The sequence below is a fragment of the Mus pahari genome, chromosome 17, assembly GCF_900095145.1.
Source record: "Mus pahari chromosome 17, PAHARI_EIJ_v1.1, whole genome shotgun sequence".
Lineage (NCBI taxonomy): Eukaryota > Metazoa > Chordata > Mammalia > Rodentia > Muridae > Mus > Mus pahari.
The window spans coordinates 30,349,446-30,362,557 of NC_034606.1; the positions used below are offsets into that span (position 1 = coordinate 30,349,446).

Consider the following 13,112-nt stretch of genomic DNA (forward strand, 5'->3'; position numbering starts at 1 on the left):
CTCCCTCCCTCCCTCCTGCTCTCTTTCTCTCTCTCTCTCCCTCCCTCCCACTCTCTTTCTCTCCCTCCCTTCCTTGCTTCCTTTTTGCTGTCCTTAGTCTGGTTGTAAAATAAAGGTGAAGGGAGATCTTTATTAAACTTCCTAAGATTTTTAAGATGCTGACAGCAGAGCATGAAAGCGCTGGGCATTCTAATTGCAAACGGACATCATATAGAGCACAATTTAGGCCAGAGTGGTTCTGCTTCAGTGACACATGGAACCTAGGTTTTGCCAGCTCCAACTTTCCCTGGTTCTTTCCAAATACTTTCTCATGTGTCATTTTTCTTGATTTCATATATTCCAACTTATTTTCAGTTATGAGCACTCTAATTTTTTTTTTGTCTGAAAAGTCTTCAGTGATTATCACTAGTGATGTAGTCTGTGCAAGAATGATTTTTGTAAGCCATGGCTTCTTTGTAGCCTGGAACCCTTCAAAAAACTCCTTACTAACAGTTAGCCTTTAACTGCCAAAATTGAGAATTGGCAGTTAGGAGACATCACATGTGTTCATTTGTACAGGGGGACAAATTAATTAGAAATGAAAAACAGAGATGAGACTTGCTCTGTTTGTAAGCATCTATTTTGCAACAATAGGTATATGGTAAATTTTAGGAGATTTTTAAAATCCCTAATGCCTTTATGTGCCTATTTTACAAGGAGTAAAATAAATGCCTTTGATGTACTTCTGGAAGGAGACAATAGGATAGACACCATCACTATTGTCTCCAGGACTCAAAATGGACATTGGAGGGAGACCCTATCCCAGTACCATCATTACTACGTGGAGTGGGTAATTATTGCTAGAACTGGAAAAGATGATCAGAGCGTACTGATTTTCCGAAGTATAAATTTGGCTGTTGTTGAGTAGAAACAAGAGCCAGACTTAATTCTATACCTTCTGATCTTTATTATCATGCCTAGGCAGATTCAAGTATTTTACTTCTATTTCAAGATGTCAACAAGACTTCATAAGTGATACATAAGTAGATTTTGTGATTAGCAGTTAGAATGTATATATAAATAAAGACTATGTGAAAAAAATGATAGTGAATGATCCAAAACAAGGTCTAACCTGTGATCAAGTAGAGTGGCATTATCTGTGAAGTACTGCAAGTAAGTACAAAGTTGTGCTTACAAGATGAGGTGCACACAATTTAAGGACAATAGTGACACACAACTTCAGGCATTGTAGGTGAGTATAGACCTAGTGTGAAGTAATACCATTATGTGATTTCAAGTGAGCTAATGCTTCTTTAAGTATTCCTTCATTTCCACTGCATATTTCATTCTGCACATACTTTTTAAAAATTTATTTATTATTATTTTCTTTATTTTCATTTCAAATGCTATCCTGAAAGTTCATACTTAATTGGAAACCTATTGTCAGATACTATTAAAGGATGAGAATGTGAATCCTAGTGACGTGCCTTATCCTCTAACACTCATGTTGTAATGGAAGAGGAAGACATGGAAACTAATGACTGCTACGTGAAGTAGTTAATGTGGTGATGGGGTAGAAAGTGAGGAATAATAAAGCTGTCATGAAGGAGATTATCTCTGAGTTGTGTCTTAAGAACTGTGGGTTGGACTTCCAAAAATGGACATACCAACACAGGATGATGTATATGTAGAAGGTCCTTTGGGGAATAGGAGATACTGATACTGATACAGCCTGTAGATTCTCAGGAGGTAAGACTGAAGAATTTAATACAGGTCTGAGGAAGGAGAGTTCACAAATCTCCAGCAAATGAGTGAACTTTAAGCTTCTCAAAGGTAACAGGAACCATTCAAGGATTTGAAGTAAGTATAGGCGTTGACAAGATGGGTTTGGGATGGGTTCATTATGAATAGGGGCTGGGAGACCAGCTAAGGAACCAAAGTCCTGAAAGGAAAACGAAGACCTTCCTAGAATCCTTATATTCGTGGAAGGGAGAAGTCAAGCTTAATAACAAGTGTCAACATTGAGCCAGTGCTTACCAGGTTTGATCATATGAAAAAAAACATCCCTATAGAAAAGGAACCAGTGCTATTCTCACTTCACTGATGAGGACAGAAAGGGTTGAAGAAGCTGGAATCATTTTAAATGAACTCGGTCAAGTTCACACATGTGGTGGGTGAAAAAGCTGAGATGTGAGCTGAAAAAGTAGTTTAAGTCCAAAACTAATATTCTTAAGCAATTCACTATAGTGCTTCCTGGGAAAGAGGGCTGAGGAATATTAGTGTCTTGTGACTGATATGACACTAAAGAGGAAGGCATTCCTATTTTGGGTGCAGCATTATCTCCTGAGACAGAAGGTTGTCATGAGCAGATGAGAGAAAATAGACACAGGTACTAGGACCATGCCAATGGAGAAGTGGTCAGGATGCCCCACCCAAGGTTCTTTGTGATTGCCATGTTTTATAATCACTCTGCCATTCTCGGGAGAAATCAGGAGCAAGCTGAAGAAATGTCCCAAATGAGCATGAACTAAATATTTTCTAACTAAAGCACTAGGTAAGTCTTATTGGCCTTGGATGGCCAGTGGGATGCAGTGTCTTCAGCTGAGACGGAGGCCAGCTGTGCTTTTCCTTTCTTTCCAAGTTAATTCTATTGGTAGCAGAGAATGAGGAAACACAATACTAATTAATGGCTGACCTTTAGAGAGGAGGATTTGATTCTCAGACTCGAATTTGGGATTATATTTGCTTTTACAATTCTTACTTAGAAGTTACTAACTTTTCCTCAAAGCACTTTTAATCATAACGATAATAATAAAACAACAAACCTCTCTCCTTAGAAGGAGGTGAGACGAAGAATGACCTTTCTTTGTGATAAGCACATTTGAGAGTTACAGCAACCCTGGGGCAATGCTATGGAACAAACTGTCTTCCCTTCATTGGTTAAAGCCACAATCTTCAGTATAACTGTATGTGGAGATAGGGTATAAAGAGAGATTGCTAAGGACAAATGAAGTTATAACACTGGGGGTTTTGACCAGATAAGCCCAATGTGCTTATAATAGAAGGAAGAGGTCCCAGACTTCTTCTCATCACCTTTTTGGAGGATCCAGGAAGAAGCTGGCCAGGTGCAAATGATGGAAGAAACCTTGACCAAGAGGCCACTCAGCCCTGCCCATTACATGTTGTGATGACAGTCCCCTGCTGAGCAATGCAAACAAAAATTTCATATTGTACTTTACTGGTGGGCTGATTGAGGTTTGTAGATGGGAAGTAGCTTTCTAATAAAGGTAGTATAGGTTAAAGCTTTAAGCCATTGCTGGTTCCATTAGTGCTGAGGATCAAGTAGGCAAAACACACAGAACACAGGGTATCCATGCATAGCACACACTGTCTGGAAAAGAAAAAAGTAATTGTTACATCTTGTGAATAATCATATAATGAACTATGTATGTTTCAAAATATTAACAGATAAAAAAGGTACACATGTTTACAGGATTGCTATTTGGCCTTTAAAAAGAAGGGAAATTGTCATTTGTGGTAATATAGATGAATCGGTTGCATGAATTAAGGCAGGCATAGAAAACTAGATGTTCTCAGTTAGATGATCTGAAGTTGTTGAACTTTACAGAAGTGGATGGTAGAGTGGCATTTATCAGCGCTGGGAATGGTTATTGAAAACTTTTGGTCAAATGATAAAAACATTCTGATAGGCCAGAGAGAAAATCAAGGTCTATTGTACATCATGGAATAAGAGACAGTGTATTGTATATTCTGTCTATAGTTTAGTATATTGGAAAAGTGCTAAGTCAATTTTTAAGTGCCCTCACTACAAATATAAGTATTAGGCTATGTGTGTTAATTAGCTCTATTCGGCTATTCTAGAATACATTCATCTATTAAAAATTATGTTGTGCAACATGAGCAGGTATAATTTGCTTGTCAATTAAAGATGATGCAAACTCTTGGAAATTCAGCAAGAAAAATGTGACTAGTTTCATAGAAACTTGGCAAAGAGTATGTATGACCTGGCTATTTAAGTCAAATGGCCTATGGATAAGGAAACTATGCACAGACTTACTTATAACTAGAGAACTGTAAATTTAAAAAGTGATATAAAGCAGAGTTCCAGGCTAGGTATGTATTTACCTGAACTATATACACATAAACATGTTTATACACACACGTGTGTGCAACACACACCAAAAATGAACATCCACAAATGCAGAAAAATTTCAAAGGTCTAACAGCAGCAAAGGCAAGAGAGCAACAGGGCAATTACCTCTTAAGAGGAAAATTGTTAGAATCATGTTGGAGAGCCATTTAGCAATATGATATTGTTTTCAAATAGTGAATATAGCTAACCTACAGTCTAGCAAGTGTGTTTCCCCACAAAACTCTAGGAGCCACATGCACACAAAATGAGGAAAAGCCTGACTTTCTATTAATAGGCAAAATGTTCACTTATATTCTGATATATTGACATTATGGAGTATGTACAGATTTCAGGCAGAATGGACTAAATCCATAGATATCAACTGATGTGGATCTTACAAAGGCAACATTGTATGACAATGCCAACACAAGGATACAAACAGCATTGGATTTCATAGATGCAGATGCTAAAGAACTGGAATGGATACATTCAGTGTTATGGACTGAGGAGACTGCTCAGTGGTTAAAGCATTTGACATACACACATGATGACTGGAGTTCAGAGCCTCAGAGCTCATGTAATCACTGGGGTGCACGGCAGCCCGGCTGTCATTCCAGCCTCAGAAGGTGGAGAAAGCGGTCCCCATAAGTAAGCTGGATGGTGAAAGCAGCCGTGTCAGTGAGTTTTATTGATGGACTCTGCTTCAGCGAATAAGGTAAAAGAATTATTGAAGACTATTCCTTACACCAACCTTAGGCCTTCACATCATGTGTGACACACATGTGCCCTCATACACATGTGAACACACAGGCATGAAAATGGAAAGAAAATAACACCAACAAAAATCCCTTCACTCAGCAGAACAGTTGATTGTTTTGGGGAGAAAGCTGAGATTAGTGACAGGTAATCTGAACACTGTTTGATATTCTTTGATACGGAAATAACCATGACTAATAGCTATTGTTCATTGCTATCACTTCCAGGGCTGACTCATGAACATGCAGACCTGATACTTGGGGGGATTTATTGGATTTTTCTTGGCCTTTACCCTCTCAGAATATTAGACATTTATTCTAGCTAGACACATATGCTTCCTACCCTCAATCCCAGTCAGCCCGGTATTTGATGTCTGGTTCTTCCCACTTCTTGTCTTCTGGACAAGGTCTGGTTTGATTCACTGGCTGTTGAGTAGGTCAAGTGATACCCTTAGAAATAGATCCAGAGATTGAAGTGTGGTCAAAGCGGGGAAGAAGGATGAAGGAGCCAGGAGACACATTCTTCCGCCTTACTCCACTCTGAGGTACTTTTCTCCATCTCTGCTGACACTTCTGGTAGAAGTGAGTGGACCTTCCAAGGCATGGGCTGAATCTCTTGACAGCTTATGCTGTCCGAGTCATCAACCATCACCCTCTTCCCTGGTATCGCCTCCCTCCTCACTCTCATTGTCCTGGAACTGTTTCAGCATTGAAGCTTGCTCTCAGGCTCCATGCTCTAAGGAATTTTATACATCACTTCTTCTTGTATTATTCTAAAGTTTAGAGATAATAATGAAGGATCAACATTGCTCAAACCACAGTGACTGCTTTTTTTTTTTTTTTTTTAACCAATATTGCCTTAGTTATATTAAAACTAAATCCCACGGGCCTCAGGACTGCTAAGGTTAAGGAAATTAATTATTAGGTGTGGAGGAAATCTAAGCTACCGCATCCAACTTAGTCTAAGTTTTAAATAATTATTACGATTAGCCTATAGTTCATATACGTTGAAAATTAGAGATTTTCCCCCTAGATGTGTAAGCTGGACAGTGTTTGAGCTGAAATATGTTCATAAAAAGCCAATCCCTCAGTTTCCATAATGCTGTCACTTGCCCAGTGACAGCAGGGCACCTTAGCACTGTGGTGGGTACTTACTCTCCACTGTGGTTCAGGTTGTCATAACTCAGAAAGAGACCTGCGTAGATGGTCTCTGTCAGCAGGGCATAGATGGCAATCATAATGAGCAGCACAGCCAGCTTCAGGACAGAGTTAAGCCGCAGAAATACTGCACAGGTCACCATGGCCAACACCCCAGTGAAGACGAAGTACTGCCAACAGAGAACAAAGGTGGTCAGACTCGCAGGAAGCTCTGAGGTCCCTCTCCTGGCTCTGCTGTCCACTCGTCATCTCCAGGAATTCCAACTCAGCCCTCCCTCCTCCTGCCCGGAGTCTCTGCTCCTTGCCTCTCTGAGTAGCTCCATCATTCACATGATTCCCCTCCAGCCTCATCTTTGTAAGAATACATTTTTATCATTATATTTTATCTGTTCTGTCTGCATGGATGCATACTACATAATGTGCCAACGGAAGCCTGAAGATGGCGTCAGATTCTGTACTATGGGATTTACAGACAGCTGTGAGCTGCACATGGGTGTTGGGATTAGAACCCCAGTCCTCTGGATAAGCAGCTCGGGTTCTTACCCATTGAGCCCTTTCTCCAGCTCCTCAGTCTTGTCTTTGATGCCTCCTTCTTTCCCATGTCCCACAGTCAACCGTCTTCAGTTTTAAGGTTCTACTTTACACCCTTTACAGATCACCACTACCACCCCCCTGCCCCCAGCTTTCTCTATCTACTCTCCTTGCTTTCATTCTCAGAAGCAGCTTGGGAAGAGTTTTCTTTTAAATACCCCTCCCACATTTATTTATTATTTATTTATGTGTGTGTACATGCGTGCTACAATGCACACACGGACGTCAGATGATCACTTGTTGGAGTTAGGGCTTTCCTTCCATCAAGTGAGTTAGGGGATTTGAACCCAGACCATCAGGTTTGGCTGCAAGTGCCTTTGTTCACTGAACAATCCTGTCATCTACCCTCCATTTTCTTCCATCTAAGCCTGCTTCTGGGCTTCAGCATCCCTAAACACACACTTACACTCTTTCTCTACCTAGAATTTCTGGAACACCCATCTGACCATGTTCTTCACCAGAAATCCCTTCTTTGCTCTCTAAACTCTCAAATTCCCATACAGCAGAGCCCACAGGCTACCATACAGTAGCTTTTGCTTTCACTCTCTAGACCCATATCTCACACCTCAGTGGCCGGATGCTCAAATCTCATGCAGGTGAGTAAGCTTTGTACCTCCTCACATGTGAGGTGTCCTTTCCTCTGAGAAGCACCCCCTCAACCTACATTGTACCTCACAGAGACATCTCCCACTCTGTGCTGGGTATTACTTCTCAAATTGCAAACTTGGAATCAGCTAAGAACTGTCTCCCATTGTCTACACAGACAGCTTTCAGCATTCTGTAGGAAACACCTTGCTTACATTCTTAACAGAACTCTCCTGGCATATTCGGGGTGTTGGGTTCAGATTGTGATTAGTAAAATTCATATCATCAAAGCCCCATTTTGACCTCAAAATCTATACATATTTTTTCTTGAAGCATTCAGCAAAAGTGTCCAGGATAGGACTCACAGCTCTCAATGGATAGGTTAAGAAGCCACTGGCCATAGTGCCAAATAAACGGTTTGTGATCTTGAAGCTAGAAAGAGGTGTCTCTGTCATTTAGATATGGTCAGTTTGCATGAGTGTGATTCCAGCGGGAATGTGGGGTTGGATAATACTACAGCTTTCATGTGCACATTTTCATCTCTCTTTTATTACATGGCAAGGAAGTTTTTATATGGGTAGGAAGATAGCTAAGAGTTTCTAAAAATATTTACTGAAGAAGTGGTATGAATTTCCCAAGTGACACTAATTCATTTATGAAACCTTTCCACAAATATGCATACATAAATGAACATAGTGTCCTAGATGATTTCTCATTGAGGACAACCCTCTGTATGTTGGCACATGGGGCAGGATCAGAAGAGAGTCAGGCACTATCTCTTCCTTCAGGCCTTTGCATGGTGCTTCCTTTACCTTGTCTATTTTTACTAATAAACCCAATTACTGATCCTTGTACTAATGGGAGGATACGCTACCTTCAGCTGCCTGCTAAGGTCTTTTCATGGGCAAGATTTCTATATAGGTCACTCTGATGTCCTTGTGCAAAGCCATGTGTAAAGAGACCAGATGAAAAGGAGATCATTCTTTGCATTTTTCTTTTCTATCCAGAGAAACTTCCAGGATGCTCCATTTTTAACACAGGCTATGGGGAAGAAAAGTAGATCCAAGGGGTCTTCATTGTTCCCTTCAGCACAGCACAGGATTATGCCTGGCTGTGTTGATTTAAATTATAAGTCATGAATTATACAAGAGACCTTGGGAGTGAGAAAATCTCAGGACTCAAATGGAGGGACCTTAGATGAAATGCCAGACAGTAGGGAGAGGAAACTTAAAGATCCCACCTCCAGCAGGAAGACAGGGCATCAAATGAGGGAGGAGGTTGCCATCCTACAGTTAAAACTCTGACCCATAATTGTTTCTGTCTGAAAGAATTGCAGGGATGGAAATGGAGAGGACCCTGAGGAAAAGAAGGTCCAGAGACAGGCCCAAGTGGGATCCAGCTCAAGGGGAGGTCCAGGGTTTGACATTGTTACTGAGGCTCACAAAAAGGGACCTAGCATGACCACACTCCAGAAGACCCAACAAGCAGCTGAAAGAGTCAGATGCAGATTTTTGCATCCAACCAATGAACAGAAGCTGCTGACCCCTGTGGTTGAATTAAGGAAAGGTGGAAAAGAAGCGGAGGAGAAGTGTGACCCTGTAGAAGGACCAGCAGCCTCAATTAATCTAGACCCCCTGCCCCTGAGATCTCTCAAAACACTGAACCACCAACCAGGCAGAATACATCAGCTGATATGAGGCCCCCAGCACATATACAGCAGAGGACTGATGGGTCTGAGTTCAATCAGGGATGATGTACCTAACCCTCAAGAGACTGGAAGGCCCCAGGGAGTTTAGAGGTCAGGTGGGGTGGGAGGATGGAGGGTGGAGACATCCTCATGGAGACAGTAGGGTGGGGAAGAGGTATGGAATATGGAACAGTCAGAGGGTAGACTGGGGGTGGGGAATAGCTTCTGGAATGTAAAAAAAAATGTGGAAATGATTGTATCATTGGAGAAAAAAATTAGGGCACAAAATAGTTAAACAAAAACGCTGTGGACATTTATTGAATGCCCATTGTAATTAGGACAGGTGATAGGTAGGCATTGGAATTTCAAGAAATGTAATAAGAAATGTCTGGGCATAAAGGAAATCATAGTAAAAGTAAATATGAAGCAAACATGAAAATGCAAACAGAAATGTGTTTTGGTAGCAACATGACTGACCCTGATAGGTGTATAGAGGCAAGAGCGAGCATATATCATGGAGAGAATGCATGTCTAATGACGGGCAGAAGAGGTGAGTTTTTTTGAGGTCTTAAGGGATAGACAGCAAATAGGAAGACAAAATAGCCTAAATTCCAGTGTATATGGAGCAGTGAAGTTCCCTGTTTCTTCTGGATATTTTAATGACATGAGTTGTGAAAGAGGTTATAAACATAACATTTCTCTAGTTTCAATACCATCATAGTTTTTCCCCTGTAGTGCTGGTGTACTTAATTTTCTGTGTATTGGAATAGTGTTATTATTTTATTTTATTCCAAAATAATCAAATGTATTTCATTCTTTTGTGGAAGTGATTGTGAAAATTGGGGTTCCTTTTCAATTTTGCTGCCCATAGGTTTAGGCACCACCACTCACTGAATACATTTGTAGCATCAAACTTAGAAAATAGTGGTTTAAAATCCGTTTGAAAGTCTATCAAGTCATTCTATTAAAATATTTGTTAATATGTAAATTGTATAACTATACATACTACAAAGTATTTGTCTTGGGAAAAATACACAGTTGTCTTAGCATAAAGGAATGAGACTATCTATGCAGAAATAAAAGAAGAGATTCAATAATAAGACTTTTACAATTTTTGGATGTTGCAGTACACCTCACACTGGCATGTGAGGAAAAGGAAGGTAACTCAGGACGAAGAATGAGATGTGGCTAGATGTACAGTCACAGAAGTTGGCAGTGTGAGGTCCTGATGTTAAATGAACTCAAGATACAATAGGACAAGTTTAACAGGGGTGGAATGTATATTGTCTCGGGGGTAAACTGCCGGAGCACAGACTAAATGAGTATAATCATACACTTGGTCACATATTCCATTTAAAGCACTCTAAAATGGCCTGTTATATTCTGTGTTATTTAATAGTTAACACGACTCAAGCTTAGATTACTCTTTCATCAGTTCTAAGGAATAGGGGTCGTCCATGGAGAAGTTCTCTACTGGATACTCAAGGCTTTCTTCTCTCAGACAACCCACTGACCTGGGGAATAATGAATAAAACAAACTCCTGTAAGTCTGAAAATCTTGAATTCACATGACTTGCCAAATTATAAAGGGCTTTGTCAGCATGAAACAAAATCCATTCAGGCCAAAGCATGCATTTGTTAATGCACGACTTTTAATTAAGGCTCTGCTGTGCTCCAGCGTGAATGGCACAATATTCATGTTATGACACTATCATAGCATACCATAAATTACCTTGGCCAACACGCAATACTTTTCTTTTCTAAGAGGAGTCAGAATAACTTTACACCATCACAACTGGAGGAGGAATTGAGTATCTACACACCCAACTCAGACAGGTTCACCTCTCTGTGCCCATTTCGGTTCTGCCCAAACCCATGTCATCCTCAACTCACACTGTAGGAAGGAAAGAAATCAAGAAGACAGTTTTCAAACGTCACTATAATTCAAGGGAATAATTCTAATACTGATTGACTCATATACACAACCTGATCTCTAGCAACGCCAGATCACACTGCAAGCAACATGTAAAGTGCAGAAAAACATGGAGTTGCTCTGGCTGAACCTCAGCCTGGGTTTCACGACTGTTCAAGCAATGAAGATGGCATAGTCTAGGGGTCGCCACTGGTGCTCGTGCAATTCCCGTCTCATATTCTAAGCTGGTTTCTAGGCCAAGTTATCTTAAGAGAGAAGTAGTGTGTGTGTGTGTGTGTGTGTGTGTGTGTGTGTGTGTGTGTGTGTTTTACTGTTTCTTGTGTCTGGTATTTCTTTAGGGAACTTTTGATTTATAGTTTTCATCAAACTTGGAAAAAAGTTCTGGTTAGCTCTTTAGTTTGTTTCTTTTTGTGAGAGAGGACTCAAATTATGCAGGCATTACATTGTTTAAATTTTTTTTTTTTCCGAGACATGGTTTTAGTGTTGGTCTTAAGGCCTGTTTTATTTAGTAATTTATTTTCAATACTTGTATTGCTATTTCACCAATTTTGCTCTTTTGGTTTTGTCTACAATGTCTAATCTCACTAACTTTCTTCTAGTGTGGTTTTTTTTTTAATCTTACATTTCATAGCATTTACCTTTAAGTATTCAGTTTTTACTTAACATATATCTTTCAGATTATTTAAACATATGCAATAAAATTATAATAATTATTTTATTGTCTGTTTGATAATTTTATATATACAGTTGGTTCTGTCTTGATTTTCCATCACTGATTCCTCTCTTCATTATCAATCACAGTTCCTTTAAATGTCTGGTTATCATTGACTAGAGTCTAGTTTCAGTGACTTTATTTTCTCAAATCCTGGAGGTTTTTCAAATTGTTATGAGTCCTCTCAAGATTCATTCTTAAATATAATTGAATCACAGGAAATCACATAGCTTCATTTTTAGAATTTACATTTACAACTTTTTAAAGAAATGATCAGAGCAGATTATAATCTAGGAATAGACATTTAAATCAACTGAAGCTGTAGCCCCTGCACTGCTAAGTGTCTAGTAGACTGTGATGTGTTTTAGTCAGTAAGGTGACACATTCTATTTCAGCCCATGTACGTTGCAGATATGGATGAATTCTGGTGGTTATTTCCACATCCCTCATTTCGATGTTGATTGGATACTCTGAAACTCTCTGAGTCTCTCTGTGCAATCCTTTCCTCTACGGTGATATGTGTACAACCTCTAAGCCATCTTGCTCTCTCCTGACTCTTATCTGTCTATTCTCAAGGCAAGAAATCACTGTGTTTCATCTGGGTTCATCTCCCTGAGGTATGGTCTGAACAAAGCTCACACTATGCCTGGACTCATTCCATTTGCTTCCTACCTTTGGGACTTACTGTCTTCATTGCTTTGTCATCAGTATCTTGAAAACTATTTCACGTGTTACGTTTGCTTATTTTTATTTGTCCCAAGTAGAAATGGAAATCTTGCCCTGTGATTCATCAGAAGGGGGCCTTCTTTTTCTTAAAAGTTGTTAAATAGACAGAAGGTTCTATTTTGAAGCTGGTCTCTGGGTAATTTTAGAGTAACATTACAGTATTTGTCTTCTACCCTTAAAAAAACTGTATAAATATCAAGGTGTTTGTAACATGCCCTAACTGAAGAAATTGAGGTACAAAGAGTGGTGTGTAGGTACTAAGATGATGCCCACAGTGTGTGTTATGGGGCAGGATAGAGAGGCTTGAAGACCAGATGAACTCGGAAAAGTGACTCCCAGATGCAGGACACAGAGAGCCAAACCTTTGCTAGAGAACCTGCTCTCTTGGACCCTTTATACCATAGCAAGCCTCAGCCAGTCCCTCGTACAAACAGTGGTCTTTGGGGAGGGGGTGTAGAAAGAAACCAAAGTATACAGGTTTGATTCTGAAAGAAGGTTTTCCTACTGAGCCTCCTGAGAGCCACAAGAAGGAATTGAAAATGGCAGACAGAAGAAAACCAAGAAGGAAGACCATCATGTGGATACTTCATTCCTCCTTAGAATAAGGAACAAAATACCCATGACAGGATATAAGTACAGAGACAAAATTTAGAGCTAAGATGAAAAGATGTACTATCCAGAGACTACCCCATCCGGGGATCCATCCCATCATCAGCCACCAAACCCAGATACTATTGCACATGCCAGAAAGAATCTGCTGAAGGGACCCTGATATAGCGGCCTCTTGTGAGGCTATGCCAGTGCCTGGCAAACACAGAAGTGGATGCTCACAG

At 40.0% G+C, this 13,112-nt stretch overlaps 1 protein-coding gene across 4 annotated transcripts in view; it reads right to left on the bottom strand.

Moving 5' to 3' along the window:
- Adcy8 (adenylate cyclase 8) overlaps nt 1–13,112 on the bottom strand; it is a 208,830-nt gene that overhangs the window by 31,796 nt on the left and 163,922 nt on the right. For all 4 annotated transcript variants that reach the window (XM_021216372.1, XM_021216371.1, XM_021216370.1 and 1 more), the window contains one exon: nt 6,043–6,215. In XM_021216372.1, the coding sequence (XP_021072031.1) occupies nt 6,043–6,215 (173 nt within the window). The remainder of the gene's footprint in view (nt 1–6,042; nt 6,216–13,112) is intronic.